The sequence below is a fragment of the Balearica regulorum genome, chromosome 8 (genome assembly GCF_011004875.1).
Source record: "Balearica regulorum gibbericeps isolate bBalReg1 chromosome 8, bBalReg1.pri, whole genome shotgun sequence".
In the NCBI taxonomy this organism is placed as follows: domain Eukaryota; kingdom Metazoa; phylum Chordata; class Aves; order Gruiformes; family Gruidae; genus Balearica; species Balearica regulorum.
In genome coordinates, this window is record NC_046191.1 from 30,077,967 (window position 1) to 30,095,590 (window position 17,624).

At 42.8% G+C, this 17,624-nt stretch overlaps 1 protein-coding gene across 13 annotated transcripts in view; it reads right to left on the reverse strand.

Moving 5' to 3' along the window:
* Positions 1-1,253: 1,253 nt before the first annotated feature.
* CEP350 (centrosomal protein 350) overlaps positions 1,254-17,624 on the reverse strand; it is a 75,848-nt gene continuing 59,477 nt past the window's right edge. For all 13 annotated transcript variants that reach the window (XM_075760378.1, XM_075760377.1, XM_075760372.1 and 10 more), the window contains 6 exons: positions 16,824-16,906; positions 14,057-16,140; positions 12,688-13,089; positions 12,454-12,600; positions 11,162-11,284; positions 1,254-5,321 (listed from right to left, as the gene is read on the reverse strand). In XM_075760378.1, the coding sequence (XP_075616493.1) occupies positions 5,157-5,321; positions 11,162-11,284; positions 12,454-12,600; positions 12,688-13,089; positions 14,057-16,140; positions 16,824-16,906 (3,004 nt within the window). In that variant the 3' untranslated portion in view covers positions 1,254-5,156. The remainder of the gene's footprint in view (positions 5,322-11,161; positions 11,285-12,453; positions 12,601-12,687; positions 13,090-14,056; positions 16,141-16,823; positions 16,907-17,624) is intronic.

The window sequence follows — 17,624 nt, forward strand, 5'->3', positions numbered from 1 at the left end:
TCGGTAATGAGAGCATGGAGGCTGCAGCACCACTTTGTCTCAGCCCTTTGGACATCAAACGACCTACTGCCGCGTTTTGGCCGGTTCAACCCCAAGTTCAGAGGGCTGCGACGTGCTTCTCTGTATGAGGGCCGCGGACGGCATTCCCGACACGCTCCGCTGAGGACTACTCCTACCACACACGGGCACCGCAGGACCACAGCAAAGCTGCTTCCCTGATGAAAGTTTGAGTGCAGTAAGTCCTCCTCCAGGATGAGGTACCTCTGCTAAGGAAAAACAAAGAGCAAATATCCGCTCGATGCAGCGCAAAGCCCCTGCAACCGTTTTGTTCACACGGGTCCCCCCCCATTTGGTGCAGATTCCTCTCCCAGGCAGGAGGAGTACGCTGCCGCACAGCATCCTCCCAGCTGGAGTGACCAACGGTGGGCTTTGTAGACATCTGTAGTAAATGGAAAGCAAAACGTTTTCTGCTGAGCATTTATGTTAATAAATAGCACCAAAACAGAGCAGAGGTACAGGAGCAGCAGCGGCTGGAGGCACCGAGGCGGCTCGACAAACACGCTTGGTGCTGGTCTTACACATTGCACGCCGCCACTTGTACGCCACGTGCCAGCACGCCTGTGGTTTGGCACCGCAAGTGTTCAGTCATCCTCTTATGGATCTCTGGGACCTCTCACGTGTTAAAGCAGGGTTGTTTTATTTAATTTTTTTTTTCCTGGAAAGGAAACAGCAAAGATTTAGGAAAGTTCCACCAATACCTAGAGTTTCCAGGGAACAACGTTTGCCCCCTCGATGAAGTAGTGATCCGTGCTGGTAACAGCAGCTGTAACAATTTAGGAGCCTAACTGAGGGATCTGAAACAAGGCTGAGGCTCTGGAGAATTTAATTCCAAGACTGTTGTTTAGCATAAAAATACCCTTCTCCCCCTCAAATGCTTTAAACCATGAGTTTTTAAAACCTATGTTAAACAAACATGCACAAGGAGTAATTTTTCTTCTGCAATGATTACGCAATGCTGTTTTCTGGTTTTGCTTTTATCAACACTTGGCTTTCAACAATAAGGAAATTCTAATAATGTTATGATTATAATTAAGGCAACTCTAATGGGATTTTGAGGACTGTGATTGGCATCCCAAGTACAGCATCAGACAGAAAGGGGAACATACAAGGGACGAATCTCCAGGACACCTTTGGAATTAGCAACCATTTGGGTAATTATAAAGCTTCATTTTATAAAGAACCAGGAAACAAGATTAATTTATAAATCAGTTTATTTACAGATTTTGTTCTCTTAAAGTACATTTCAGTTACCAAAGATATTTACACTGGTGTACACAGGGACCACCCTGGTTATTTTACAGTTTCTTAATTACAAAAAAACCCCCAAAACCCAACCCTCCACATCCTTGGGTCTGTCTACTGTGCAAAGCTGCTCTGGATGTGAACATTAGCTGAAACTGGCCCAAACCCCAAGTTACCAGGTTATTTACACATACACAGTAAACGGGTTTCTTTTCAGCATCTCCACAAGACAGTACACAGGGAGACGGAGCCTCCCAAAAGGCGGCTTTGCAAAAGTATATCAAAAGGCTCTGCAAAGTCAAGGAAAAAACTAGTAAATGCACGTTAATTACAGTATTCCTCTTTCATCTGTATATATTTTTGCATTTAATGTTTAAATTACAAGTAAGTTCAATAGTTTGCTTTTCTCCATTTAAGTTGTTTTGTAAACACTTCAGATGCACTAAATACCTTATAAGATTCAACCGTTTCTCTGCTGAAAAGTACTTTGTTTTCCTAATAGTCTTAAGGTAGCAAAGGGTTATGAAAGTGGGAACTGCACACAGTTCCTCGCAGAATAGTCACTTAAAAGGTCTCTATCACTGTGCTACTGAAGATCTTCTGCAGGTACACACTTATTCAAGTATTGCAAAAAGCTAAGGCCACTTTTTCAAGAAAGGAAAGTGAACAAGACGGGATTTTTTTCAATCTCTCGTTCCACCTTGTGAGCAACAAACCTTTTCGGAAAGGCAGAAGTCCTGATATTCCACAGCTCTCCTGCTGTGAGAGAGGGACTCGCGCTCCTTCTCCTCACAAGCCTGGACTTTCCCCCCTGGCACGGAGATCCTTCCAAAGAGGGAACTGCATCTCCCCAGTGATGACAGCCACTGCCCCCAACAGCTTATGGGTCTCAGAAAAACGTCTCAGCCTTGAATCTTCTAACGTGGTTGCACCAAGATAACAAGGACCCAGAAATATCATCTTGTTCTTGTAATGGGAAGGTTGGGGAGAGAAGAGAAAGAGAATTCAGCCTCTGTTTGGGAGGCTCCAGGCTTCCCCATACCTCCTCGTTACCAGCCACGACTCAGACCATTGCTTCGTCGCAGTAATCGTCAGTCCACAAGTACCCAACACACTTGAGGTTTTGAGTATACACTCAACTCCAAGTAACTCAACACACTTGAGGTATTGAGAAGATAATTCACATATGTTCAAGTCTTTTTAGGGTTCCTCCTAGCAAGGGTTGCTACCAAAAATAAATGGTGAAGGTTGCAAAGGAATAAAGCCATTACTTAGACACAGATTCCTTCTGCCCAAACAGCTGTAAAAATAGTTACTACTTCTGTTGAGGATATGAAACTAGTGCTATCCACGCCAGCAAGACAACAGGCATACGATCTCCAGTGGTCCCCAGTACCCTGGCAGGCCAACTGTGCAACCATCTCCCTGCTGGCGGACAGACTGGAAAAGCCATCCCAGCCCTGCAGACCAGCTGAAAAGCCACAGGGATGCAGGGCAACCTTCTCAACATTGGGCATGGCGTCTACAGGATGGAACTAACCTCATTTCTCTGATAGTCCAGCCACAAACATACAGGTTTCTGCCTCCTTTCTGTAATTGCTACCTATAAAAATAGCAAAAAAGATACACCCAGGAAAGGGAATCTGAGGCAGTGACCCAATCAGTGACACCATGCTGGCTAAATGCAGCAGCTTTAGTTTGCTTCTATCTTAAGCATTCGAGGGTTTCCTGGTTCAGCATCATGACATTTTACGTGGACGAGTGAATCACATAGAGAAAAAAAAAGCTGAACAATGCTCCACCAAGACTATTTGACTTCCAGCCAGCCAGAAGGGCCACTACTGCAGCACAGACATGCATATGCCTGTTGGAGGTGTTCCTATACACCATGACCTCCTCCTTGTCCTTCCACTCGTTAAGGTCCCATGAATATGGCTCACCATTATCTCGCAAGTGAGGTGCTGGCAATACTATATCTGAGAATTTGCATGGACCTCTGACAAATCCAACATTTCCCAGTGCTGTCCCTGAAGAATTACCAGCTTTGTGTCATTGTGCAAAATGCAAAATATTCCAATGATAGCTTAAAAAAAAAAAAAAAAAGGTGGAAAAGAGAAAACAAAATGGAGCAGTAGCAGAGGTATGCATAGCAGGAAGCCCAGGAACCAAGCAGATGAAAGAAATGGTAAAGATCTCCCTGCCATGCCTATCACGGGTTGCGGCATCTTTGGGGTGCCTCCAAGGGCTTCAAAGCGTCTTTCTGTACCCCCAGTGTGTCTGGAGAATCTGACTCTCCTCTGGGCCTTGTCCCGGGTTAGCACACAGGGACATCCACTATTAAGGCATCAACGTTCGACCCCAGATTGTCTGTGTTCCTCCAAGAACACCACCAGAACGGGAGGGACAGGTCAGGAAGGAGCACTCAGCAGAAGGACACTGCAGTTGAACCCAGCACTGAATCAACCACCTAATGGCTGCCCATGGCCTAGAACTTCTGGGAAAGGAAGGAAACGGAGCAGGGAAGTTTCACATCGTGTTTCAGCTCAGTCCCCTCAACTCTCCACTGTCTCTGAACCAGGCGGCGTGAAGCTCCGTTCCTAGTCCTGCCTTTGCTTCCCGCTCCTGGTCACTGAGGTTTGGTTCTTCTCACCTTCCCCTCCTCATATCTGTCTCAAGAAGCTGGAGCTTTTGTGCGAAGAATACAGGGCTCTGGAAGTTTCCAGAACAGATGCTTTCTCAAGTTCGGCTGTCTCAAAACGTAAGACAGTGCAGCCAACTGCACAGGACACTCTCCTATAACCCACTTAATAAATTATCTGAAAATAAATAAAAAACCCACAAGCACAAAACATGCAGATAGTCAAGCACTGGACACTGCTTTCTTTGGTGAATACACTCTGTTCTCTAAATTATTCAAGTAACAGCTGCTCCTATTTGTTAGTCGACTGTAAGGGAGGAAGCTGAAGGATTGAAGGCCAAATTTTTGTGAGGAAACGTTTTCCACTCCTGCATGTCTCACGCCTGAGAAAATCCTGAGTATCCATTATCTGGGAGCAGCTGGTGCTCCAGGAAGAGAAGAAGTGCTACACGGTAGGAGGAAAGTTGTCCACTGGCTCATCTTTCACGCTTGACATTAGGCGGCCTTTATCTTGCTCCACCTCGGGGCCGAAGCAAGTTACATAGGAAAAGCAGCAAGAATTCTTTACTTGAATGCAGAAAGCAACATTATCTAATTTCCCTGGACTGGTCGGCACCATACTTGGTACCACATCACAGAAGAAAGATGAAAACCAACTTCACAGAGAAGGGAATTAGATGGGCTCTGGAGCAGAAGGAACTGTTGCACATTATTAGGGCTGCAGGAGAAGAGGTGTTAAGATTATAACACTGTTCAGTGCGGTAAGTCTCCATTTATGACTAAAACCTGACCAAATTGTTTCTTCTCCAAATTACTTACATTTCTAAAGACGAGTGCTGACGGCTGACAGCAATTCCAGCAAAGCAGCCGATACATCCCAACTTAACCCAACCCTTTCAGAACACAAGCTGAACGTGTCAAAGCCCCAGACAGCTGCCGACAGTTATGTGGCATAACCGCATTGGCACACGAACAGTCTTGAGCATTCCACAACACAGCCTCGAGTGACGGATCAGCTTGTTCCGAACAATAAATCCGGTGCGAGGTCTCTAGTGGCAGCGGATGCAAATTCAGGTTCCTCTAATCACATCTGAACTGCCTTTAAACACCATGCGTGGAAGTCCAGCAGCAGTGCTTGCAGGGTGGAGAGTACGTCAGGAGTCAGAAAGGCCTGTGACTCAGTGGTTATGCAGCTCTAGGTCTATTTTCAGCACTGTCAGACAAGCAGCAATCTCCGCTGTTTCTCATTTATCTGGTTCAGTACATCAACGGTGTCTCTGATTAAGGCCTCAAAGATCCCATCTGCCAACTGCATCTTTACACACAGTTCATCCTCGTCATAGTTCACCCACTGCGCTTCTTCCTCATGAAGTTCCTGCACCTTGGAGGGTAGAAAGGAAAAGGCAAAACAAACGTTACAATTCTGTTGCTCTAGGATAATATCCCCTGCAAAGTTCCAGAAAGAGTCCAAACCAGCGTGCATCTGCCAACAACATATCTGTCTTTGTAAGAGATTACAGGAAGCGCTTGGAATAGCAAAACAGATCTGTGTTCATTTGAACCAGGCTATTTTGCTGTATGAACGTTTTCTACCTTTCACTGCCCTCTGTTTTAAAGGATTTCATATTCCTGAAGAAGTTTTTTTTTTTACTTGAAAGAACTCAGCTAAAGGGATCTTCTTGGCTAACAGCACGAGCTCATTAAAAAAAGTCCCTAATCGTGTATTTGCAAGAAGCTGACTCCATGCAGCTTAAACTGGTAAGAAATCACGCAAAGGGTTTGAAGAGAGGAAAAATAACTTCACTGCAGTCCAGTCCGTTTGAATAAGAATTAGAGAACCTAAAGGAAATAAGTAACCTTTCCAATGCTTCTGTATAGGAAGACAAAAGGCTGGCATGTGTTGTATGATAGCATTACAACTCATTTGCACAGAATACTCCATGATTTGTTGGATTTGAGAACATTACTACAAATTGAATTTTGTACTATTACAGCTAGAAGAATAATTCAATGAGTATTTATTTCCTGTTATTCCTAAATTCTTGACAGCCAAAATCCCCTTCCCCTGGTCACTGGCAAATATGTCTTTTAGTAACAGACATAAATATATAATTCCATTCAGCAAATCATTTTATATCGGGAGTCTCTTCAAACTGGACATCTCCAGTTAAACTTAGTAGAAATTTGATTTGGTGACCACTTCAGTATTACAGATACATCCTAACAAAACTCAAACTTTTGAGAAAAGAAAAAGTGGCTGCAAATATCATTCATATTTAAAATGACAAAGTAAACCTGCTGAAAGCTGTTTCGCTGCTCAGCTTCAGCAGACAGCTCCTCTGACCGTACATCCTACACTCTGAACTCAAAATCTACACTGTCCACATAGATAAGTGGGCCAGACACCTAGATACTGCCAAAACAAGGTTAAAACATACCGAAAATCCACTAGTTCAGTATCAATATGAAACAGTGTTGTTATCTAAAGAGAGTACAAGATCTATAGCCCCCAAATCCTCTCTTCCTCTTTTGCCTGCAGCTAAACCACCCAGAAACTTGTCCGTTTTGAAGATGACAGCTGCTGTAGCATAATGAAGATTCAATAACCCAAACACAGTGTGAAGCCCAAGAACAGGCTGCTGTGGGAACCCCAGGGAACCAGCACTGCTTCAGGGTTTCTAGCCACTCATGAGGCCTCTGTTACACACGGGGTTTCAGTCTGACAGCTCCTTTCTCCCTCTCTCTCTCGAGATCTTGGGGAGAGGGGCAGGGAACAACTCCTGCAAACAGCTTTGGGGGAGTCCCGCTATGTGCTCACAAATCTCTGCGCTACCACAGCCAGCACTCCTCTTCTGCACAGCCCTCCTTTTCCATACCAAAGACGAGGTGTTAACGGTTTCATTATGCTTCTTACTAACACGAAAGAATCAGCAATATTGGCAATCAAACTTTGAACCAGTGATGTAGGTGAAAAATAATTTAAATTGAACGCTAACGACTGGCAGATAAGGGTGTAAGTTTGAGCGGGGGGGGGGGGGGGGGGGGCGAATGTCAAACAGCTTCTGAACACTCTCTCAAGCAGAAGCTTGCTGCCTGCAACCAGTATGTGCTGGTTGTAAATTTTGATAAACCCCGGACTAAACAATAGCAGCACGTCCTCCCATCAATAAAGAGGCATAAGATAAAGCACCAATCTGGAGGCTGATTGTGTGTTATGTGTCTACATCACAGACTATTTAGATCAGGAAAAGGAAGAGATAGGGGTCATGAAAAGAAGGTGTGGTTCCTTTATTGTGCTCAAAGAGGGGGGGGGGGGAAAAAAAAGAAAAAAACCCAGATTCATGGGATAAAGAAACACAAGTAAATGGGAGAGGACAAGGTAACTTGATCCAGGCAGGGAAAGGCTGGATGTTAAATAGCAGCAGAAAGATGAAGAAAGAAAAAACAGTATATCAGTGATTAATTTTCTCTTGCCTCTGTCATTCCCCTCTTTCTCAGAGGCACAGCACACAATTTCCTTTAGCATTAGGAGGACTTCCTTGAGCATACTTTTGGAAAACTAAAGGAATGTGCAACGTGCAGTCGCAGACAAGTCTTGTTTATAGCGTATTCAGAACATGTGTGGAAACTGCTGTGCTGCTTTGCAGCCCTAGCTGCAGACATCCGAGCCAAGGCAGTTGCGACTGCTTTGTCTGGGAAATCTTGGATCCATTTGTTGTATTATTACAAACTGCTTCTAAGCAATGGAGACAGTTTATTTATATTTGGTAAGTATCGGGGCTTTCACGGAAGTGGGCTTTGCATTGTCCTTAGTACATGAACAGTATTTAAGTTATTGCATGTTCTCATGACAAAAGTAAAACTTCACCTATTTGATGCAAGCTCTCTATATCAGAGAGAAACTGCATTTGGGCAAGTCAGGAAACCACAGTTTTAGTGAAACTGAATTCCATCCCACAGCAAAAGATAAATAGTGACACAATGCAGACAGCTGCATAGTATGGTTTTTGTGTGCTTTGTGGTTTTTTTAAACACTCAAAGAAAGAAGGGGGCATGCACGCAAAAGAAAAATCAGGAGACAATCAGGTAGAATGATCCTGCTGGCCATCTAGTAAATGCCAAGGTACCCAAAAACCAACACTTGAAAGAATATAGTCTGAAGGAAGCTTTAGAAAGTAAATTAGTTTCATTTTCTGAAGGTCCCCATTCAAAATCATGAATATCTGCAAAATAAACTAAATTTAAGGAGTAACTAGATCATTTGGAGACTGAAAAGTACAAAAATCCAGAAATAAGCTATTGCCTTGGAAGAATGCCAGCAGGAGGAAGGTGGGCAGGTGCATTCTCACAGCCCTTTGCTCTCAGAGTGCCTGGAAACTTTAAGATGCACAACTGTGCATGTGAGCAGGCTTTGAGTCTCTTCTTACTGTTGCACGCTCCCCCTGGGCTTAGATCTTGGGCCTTCCAATTAAGCCAGCTTGATAGGAACAGCTTTGCTGCAGAGTTCAAAACTCCACAGAGAGAAACATCCTAGTCGTTCAGTCAACAGGTCAGAAGACCAAGTACTTTTCAGCACTCTGTTGGCAGGCTTCTCAGGTGCGAAAACTAAACACATAGGTTTGGCAGTATCATGTGAACTTTGCTTTCTCAAGCTCTGGATAAAAGGGAAGGGTAGGTGGCAGGGAAAGCAATGGCAGAGTTTGTGCAAACAGATCAGCACAGGGAGTTTTGGCTGAAGACTCAAGTGGAAAAAAAAAAAAAAAGAGTAGTGGAAACAGTCTATTGTTAGCACCTGAAGTTAAATAAGGAGATACAAGGGTTCTTGCTGTAATTTAAAAAGAGGGTTTGAAAGGCACAGGCAGCCCTGATGTACTGAAATGCAGCACTTCAGCCTACGGGTACGTTAGAGAATCTCCCACAGAGCACAGGCAGCATACATGTGATGAAGATGGCAACACAAAGGGACATGAGAAGAAAGCAAACACCAAACATTCCTTGAACTTCATTTTAAACAAAGTAGCTTTTCATAAAGGTGAACCTCCTGTACTTGTTTACTGAAAGCCCAGATTTGCTGTAATTGTTAACAACTGAAGCAGCTACCCAGCAGACCAGAGAGCTCTCATAAGAAATCCCATTACAAATGCTTCCTAAGGACAGAGATGCCTCATCAAAGGTAACAGTGCTGCAAAAAAGAGGACGGCAGGGTTTTTGTCACTGGCAGAAAAACATGTTGGTGTCAGTACTGGAAAAGAGCAGACGAGAGTGAAAATGCAACTAAAGATGCAGCGGCTGGTGGAAGTAGCAAAGATCAAGGCAGCGTAAGGAGGCAAAGGACTAATCCATCCTGTTCTCCCCTTAGTTCCCAGGAGGTGTGATGGCTGAGCGCAGTCACCCACAGCACCCCGCATCGCAGAGAGCACCGGTGCAGCGCAAGCTGCTTCTACTGCCGTGCCTCTTTCCCGCAAGGCTGAACCTTCGGTGGAGACAAGAACCACCGGGAAGTGGGTTTAGTACGATAAACCCAGAAGGACACATTCAGGGATAATCGGGGTGAGAATAAGCTGGGCAGAACAGTCTGGCACTTGCTTTATGCCTTTGGAAGAAACAAAAGGAAATTCGGCAGACAGTCGTGGCTCCTGGTTTTAGAGTCACCTGACCTAGAAGCCTAAGAATGTTTACCTCTGCTTTAAAAAGATCATGGTTTATTTTAACAGCCTTTGTCTTCATAAGCAGCAAAAGAATGTGGAGAATCAATCTACTTACATACGTACTCACATGACAGCCCCTGCACATTGCAAGAGGTGTGTATTGGCTAAATCTTCACGAGAACTTCGACTGTGATTTCTAAAGCAGCTTCTACAGGATCTAAACCTACCAAAAAAGTCTCGATTTCTCTTTCAGGAGATTGCTGTGTTGTACTACTTGAATATACTTTAAACAAATCTGGAAAACTCCAAATCTGACCTCTCTGTTTAGGGCTACACCATGAGTTACTAGCAGATAAGCAACAGATCTTGCACAGACCCGTATATCCAATTATGACCTTGGATTTGCGTTATCGCAGAACTCATGACCTTAAGCACAAGTTGAAGGCTGACTAGGAGACAGAGAAAGCTATCCAGATACTTCATATTTTATAGCGTTCAATTTTGCTTACCTTGTTACAGTACAAATTTGTTAGCAATACCACTGAGACTACCTTATTCCTAAAGCACAGCATACTGCAATCTTCACAGAGTTATTCCCAGTCTTCAGCTAAAATTTTATTACCATATTCTTGTGAGAACAACATAAAATTACACACATTATTTATTAAGCCAAGCTTGTCAGAGCTCCATTAATCTTTGATGTCTGGGTCTGCATGTAAATCGCAGACCAGATCGTCTGAATTTCAAACTTATTTCACCTAAAGCACTTTGGATGCCTTCAAGTGGAACAATTTTTTCCAGTCAGGAATCTTTCTTTCCAGGTATGGTTCAAAGAAATTAGGAAATTGGTACACAAGCGTAATAGTTGTACTATCAGTTCTCTTGGGGATCTAAACATAAGACTGTTTTGGGCATGCTTTAGCAGCCTCCATATCCCAGAAATGGGTGCATCCCAGAATCAAGGATACGAAGATATACAGGTCCTATACACAGATTTTCTTTTTACATACAATTAAAATTAAATCCCTGGGAAAAAGCCTGTGTTGGAAACCTTCCACTGATGGGCAATTAAAAGACCACACGACCCATGACTCGAAGTTACTTGTATGTGCGCGTCTGTGGAATCAATTTCGGGTATAATTAAGTGAAGCATAGTGTTAATGACGCCTCATATTCCCAAGCAGAACCTTCACTATCATTATAGCCAATAAAGATGTTAATCATCCTGCAATACAAGCCAACAAGTAACTTTCAAAAACTAGTACACAGCCAGACATGCTCTACCTTATGTGGTTTTAACACTGAGCTGCCTCTGCCTCAGTGGACAGATTTATACTCCAGTCAAATCAGTAGGCACAAACGGAGAATTCACTCAAGTCACCTTACTTCACTGGCACCAGACTTCTGTTTTTGTCAATAGGGTGCTCTCTAAAATTAAACATCTTCTATCAAGATCTCACACATATTTCATATTCTTTAAATGGCATGATCGAATACTGAAAAACACAATCATGTGTCACACTTTAGCCTGGTGCACAGCATCTGAGATGAACGCTTATTTTCATCTACTGACCAGTATATGATCCACTCGGTCTCGCTTCTTCCGCCCGAATTTCATCATCTTCTGCCAGTCTGTTTTGTGATTAGGCTCCTTCCTCAGGCTGAACAGCTTCAGCACTTCAGCTGCAATGAAGCTCTGCAGAAGCGTAAAGGTGAGATTTATCACTTTTGAGCTAAGAAATGAAACATAGGCACAAAGTACCTACCCTAAAAAGTCACATTATAGAATGCGTAACAGTTTTCTGTTTAGCTAAGAGACATACAGCATATGGAAAAAGTTACAGCAAAAGTCTTAGAGGCAGCATTGCACAGGCAGAACAATTATTAAATCCAGGAGCGGGCAAAAAAGACACCCGCTGCTGCAACAATCTTGAGAACAGAAACTTTCAATTAAACAGTACAGCAAACAGGAGACATTAATATAAGAATATTAAAGAAAAGCAGGGTGGGAGTTTGGTGTCCTTGTCCTGTGTCCCTGCCACAAGCTTTTGAAAGTCTTCTCAACTAACAGAGTGATCTAGATACTACTTCTGTCTTTTCTACACAGTTAACATGCTGTATCGTCAGCAGGTTAATCAAAATACAGTCACACCCCTCACCCCCCCAAAATTTCAGAAGAAACAGTACAGGTGGACATCTTCATACATGTCCTGATGAGCTGTGGGGAAGGTTCTTTGCTGAACGCTTTCAGGGACACAGGTTTTTTTCCCAAATGTCCAGCCCTGCAAGTTTAACCTAGGTCCAGTCAGGCTCTCACTTTTTGGAGTTTTGTCCTTTCTTGAGCACTACCACAAGAGGACACCTCCTCTGGCTTGCCAAATACAACAGTGCCCTCGCCAATGAAACTTTGGGTCCCTCTGGGCAACTCCCACTGTCCTCGGTGAGGCTGGTGCAGGTGCGTCTAAGTCAAAAATCCAGCTCATCCCATTTGGCCCAACCCTAGCGTTGGAGCCACGCCAATATACCCATACAGAGTTCCACTGAAATCTGCTAAAGCAGCAGTCTGTCAGCAGACCAATTTTATAAGCTCAAGGTCATCTTGGCAGTTGTGCACAGAGGACTAAGGTTTAAAAGCAACCAGTACCAGCCAAAAGGACAGGGAGGCAGATCTGTTGAGCAACAAAAGGACCATTTTGACAACAAAAAAGGACCATTTTGGCAAACTCCCTTTCAGGTTTGTATCTTATTTCTCTTCTCAACTCCTCTCTTGCTGGATACACCTGTGATGATCTTTTATCATTCAGGCAAGTTCCAGTACGGTATTTTTCATCTGGCTTTCCCTGTATGACAAGGATTTCTTCCTACCTTGATTTCATCCAGGTCATTTGGATCTTTTACTCGGCGAAAGTAAGCAGATGCAATCCTACACGGTTTCATCCAAATAGGCTGATTTAGATTAGGATCCTCAGCAAAGATTTCCCCAAAGATCTCTCTTGTTAAATCAAATACCACCTTAACAAAGAAAGAAGTAAAAGTTAAGGCTGCTGCTGTTTGTGGTAAACATTCAAAGGGCAAGAACAAAACGCCTCAAGATCATACCTTTTTATAAACCTGCTTGTTTATCGTGTCTGTGTCCTGCTCTTTGAGGGCTCTACTAAGATCTGTATGAGGGCTGAAACTTTGAAGATCATGACCCAGCTCCTTCAGTTTCCAGAGTTCCTCAGCTGCTGCATGCACCATGCCTTCCACTTCCACTGCAGTGTGAGGGACCGCCAAAGGCTCCTCACATGGCTTCGCTGGTGCTTTCTGGGGTTCTACCTTGGGCAGCACTGCTGGTTCCTCAGCTTGCTTCTGCTGGACCTTACGAGAACTCAGGCCATAGTCCTCATCAAACCAGTCTTGATCATCTCCCAGCACGCTCAGGAACTCCCGATTGAGCTCCAGCTCTGCCAGTCTCTTGGCAAGCTCTTCCTGACCACTGGCACCAAAAACTGGACTCTCCTGCAAATTAAGAGCCACAGAGTAAATGTAAAAGTGTTGTCACGCTGTTGTCTAATTCAACTTACATTTTTAAATGCTCTACTGATATAACTGGCAATACATGCAAAAACACTCAGAAAAATATTAAATAGCCTGCAGTAGAATGAGAAATGTTTTGATTCAAATACTTGGGGTTTCTATCACTTCTGATGAATGCTTTCAGAGAGTTCCTACAGAGCTTAAAAGACTGTGCATCCTGCCCACTGTCTGTCCTCAAGTTTAACTGTTTATGAAAGGCTGAGTGGTTTAAAAAGGGGTAACGTGCCATACAACTTTTTACTTCACTTACCAGCAGTCTCAGATTTAAATCAACAGCCTAAAAGCTTTTAGCAGGTGATGGCTGTTTTAGTGACCGACCAGTGCTCACACTGGTGAAACGGGCTGAAGTTTTCTGACATCAATGGCAAAGCAGACAGGTTTACTGGGATCTTCAGCAAAAAGGCCAGGTCCTGTATTTGTATCATTAATGGTTGTTCTGAGGGAGCTTGAACTTCCACTACTCATGATACATTAGTTCAGCCGATAGAGCAGTCTGACACCTTAATGATCTCCACAGCAAATAATTATGTTTGAGGATAATTGTTTGATATCAAGAATAGACAGAGGTAAGTTTACTGTCTTTTGTAAACATCTGACATTTTAAAAATAAAAACTGAGGGTAGGGATTAAATACAAATTGAATACGTAATCAAACTGCAACCTAAATGAAATATTTTTCACTTCCATGTTCCAAAATGTGTCTTTCAGTCTTCACGGCTGCCAAAGTGAGCTGTGAACTGGGATGCACAAGAACACACACATGTAAGACACTTACGTACAACAGAACCTGGGAGAAAACAAACTGGTGCCACACGGCATTCCTCAGATTCAATCATCACCAAAGGAACAATCGACTCTTAAAAATCAGTGCAAGATGCCTGTTACTCACTGGTCTGGGACACATGTCCGGAGAGGAAAGTTCTTCTCTTTCATCTTCCAAATCAGAACTTAGAAAAAAGTTATTCAGTCCATCGGGAATCTGCTTTTCTACCTGCTGGGATGGGATACTGGATTCCTCCTTCACATCACAGAGCTCCTGGTTGCTGAGCTGGATTTTCTCATTCCTGACCTTCTTTATTTGCTGTAACTGATTGACCGTGTCTTTCACAAAATCTCTAAGTAGACTGTCTGTCAGCACACTGACCTTTTCCAGTTGGTCTTTTGACTTTTTTTCCTCTCTAAGTGGTAGCCTAAGCTGAGCTTCTAACTGGCTCTTTTCTTTTGTCAGCAAATCCAGAAGTGGAGTTGCAGGCTTCTCCACAACTCCAGGAGAGAGATCATCTAACTTTTCAGCACATTCTTCTCCCAGTGTCTTCTGCCTCTCCAGTTTTTCAGAAAGGAAATCTGAAATGTCATCCAACTGAACAGTAGAAATCTCATCTACAACACGAGAAGTGAGAGAAGCAAGGCTGGCCTCCTCTTTTACAGCATGCTTCAGATAATCCACCACTGACTGTTCTTGGGCAAGTGATTCAGTAGCTACAGAAATCTCCTTTATGCTGCTTGCTTTAGAAGATGACTCCTCATCAACCCTTTCCTCAGCTGAGGCTTCTGAAAGAGCTGTGTCTGCAGGAGCTTTATCCTGGGAATAGTTCTCTGTTGCATCTCTGCTGTGGCTTTCATCTTCTTTGCTGGGTTTGGAACTTCCTCTGTCTTTCTGCTCAGCTTTGTGTTGCTTCTCCAGTCTATCATCGAAGAATGAGTCTTCATCCTTGTTTGTGTCTAAATGCCTGTCAATGCTTTCCGTAATGTGAGAGATTTTTTGAGGAGGAGCAAAAATACCATGCTTTTCTTTGCAGTCAAAATATTGAATACCATCATAAGTTCCATTATTGTTCCCTTCAGGTTTATCCAACTCCACCCCGGCCCAAAATCCTTTGGCAAACTTAGTCAGACCTTTGAATCGCAATGTTCCAGGTTGGACTTTACTAACAAGTACTCTATCACCAATGTTGAAATTTGGCAAACTATCTGTTTCTTCTGTGATCGAAACAGAGGCCCACAGCGGTGATTCGGCAGGGGTCTGTTCTTGCTCCACATCTCTGCGTTCAGTGTTTTTTATAAGCTCTGTTGGGGACTTAAGTTCTAATAACCTCTCTGAATGCATGCTGCCAGAGAGAGAGAAAGACCTATCACTGAGGTATTCACTGATTTCGCCATCGCTGCCAAGGCTGGTGGATCTACTTCTGCTGGTTTGTGTGTGCTGTGAGCGCTCTGTCAGTGATTGAGCATCCCCGTTAGGAGAGATAAGAGATGCTTCAAAGTCATCTTTGTAATGTTCCCCAGGAAGCGTTTCTTCAACTGATGCTTGTTTTCTGGAGGAGGATCCTTCAAAGTCTTCAAGGTATGATGGCTCTTTTTGACTAAAGAGTTGTTCTGAAAGCAGATAACCTCTTTCCTCTACTGATTTGCTCAGTTTGTGAGAAGACTCTTCTGCACTTGGGCCAGTTACAGCATCTTTATCTGCCAGGCTCTGTTCTAAGATTTCTTCCGTGCCATGAAGACTTTCCACAGTCAAACCAAAGAGTTCCTTCTGAGAGTGTTCGTTTTCCGAAGAGAGGACTTTCTTTGCAAGGATGTCCAGTGAGCTCTCTTGTTCTTTATCTAACATCAACAAGACATCAGAACTCTCCAAAGGCTTAACATGAGAACTTTCAAGCTCATATTCCTCTGACTTTATGTATTCCAAGTCTTCCTGTATCTCAGATTTATGACTGAAGACAGCCTCATTGCTGGATGCATTTACCACATTGTTCATCGACCCATGGGATATTCTGCTAACGTCTTTCACGTCTTTGAGATGAGAGAATGAGGGTACATTATCTATGGAATCACCAGATCCTGCTCTGGAACTCCTTGGTGACATTAAAAGTGAGGAAGATGTTCCAGAAGGTCCTTCTGCATGAACATCTGTCACAGCCACCTTCTTGGTGTGCACAGACACAGATCTCTCCGTTCTTGATGACACAGCATCTTGAAGGAAAATAAAAAGTGAATTACAGCAGATCATATAGGCCTGCATTGGTTTATTGAAAACTGCAACCATGGGCAACAAAATTAACATCAAGGTTTCTACGTTAAAAGAAGATACAAACTGGTCCCTCAGAAACGTATATTTCTAGCTGTCCTATGAACATGAGCGACATTCAGTTCTAATGCTTTCTTTTCAATTCTGTTCCTTGTACCAGTATTTCATAATGCCATGTAATACTGAGCCCAAGGTAAGGGCTCAGTTATTTGTTTGCAAGCTGCAAATATAACGAAGATTAGAATGGTAGATAATGATCAGCAGCAAAACACTGGAAAGTATCTCAAAAAACCCCCTATTCCTAAATTCTTCATTATTTTTGGTTTCCTTACTTTCCTCAAGTGATAAACAAAAAGAAAACCAAAGAAAGGAATTACTGTCACGTAATTATGGTTTCACACAAACTGCCGCAAGAATAAAACTAAATACTGCATATACAGGAAACAGCAAAAGCAGAAGTCTACTAAATAAAAACAGGAAAAAATATAGCTTGATCATTATGGTTTTATGAAGACTGCATGCTTTCTTAAAACCTCTTCTTGAATCAAGAAGGAAAAAACTGAAGATATTTAAAACAGTCAAGTCTTCAACCTCTTCATCTGTAGTACAGATTCCTCCAGTTACATACCTGCATGCTCTGAAATGGATTCCAAAGATGTTCTGGATCGCTCTGATTCAGCCAGTGATTTCCAGTTTTTAGCTGTCTCAGGCCTAAATTTGAAAAATCAAATTGCATGAATCATGGTTACACCAGAGTGTGTTGTTTTGTTGTTGTGTTGTGTTTTTTAATAGATAAAAATAGAAATACAACCATCTATAATTATAATACCACACCAATGATAACATAAACAGTTTGCTTTGTCAACATACTGTGACCTTAGAAAATAGGAAAGGCGACAGAGAGATTTGCGAGTCCTGGAAAGTCATTTTTAAAAAAGATTAATCAAACTTTAGCATTTTTTGCAGCCAAAAAAAAAGAAGAATTTTTTTTTTTTTTAACTTGAATGCACTAAAACTGCACCATCTGCTGGAGAAAATGAAACAAAAATACAGCAAGAACTGCAGAAATCAGTTGAATTCTCTACCTTTTAAAACCCAAGATCTAAACCAGATTTAAGTTGCAAAAATGAATGTTTTGCCTCACACAATGCAGCAGCCATAACGAGTGACCAAAAGGAGTAAAAATTCCTTCAGGTCTGTAATCCATTCAACCGTTTGCCACAATTCTTGCACAACTGAAAATTATTGTTCAGAAAGAACTTGAAAATAGGACCTGAAAGCCTGGGCAGGACAAAAGTGAGATGCATGCAATTACAGGAACAGTACATCTTATCTGGTTTGGGTCTGATGAGACCAGCAAAGAGGTTCAACAGGATACTGCCACTGTCCAGTACTTCGAGGAAGAGCAGTTACCAGCTCTCCTTGTGCT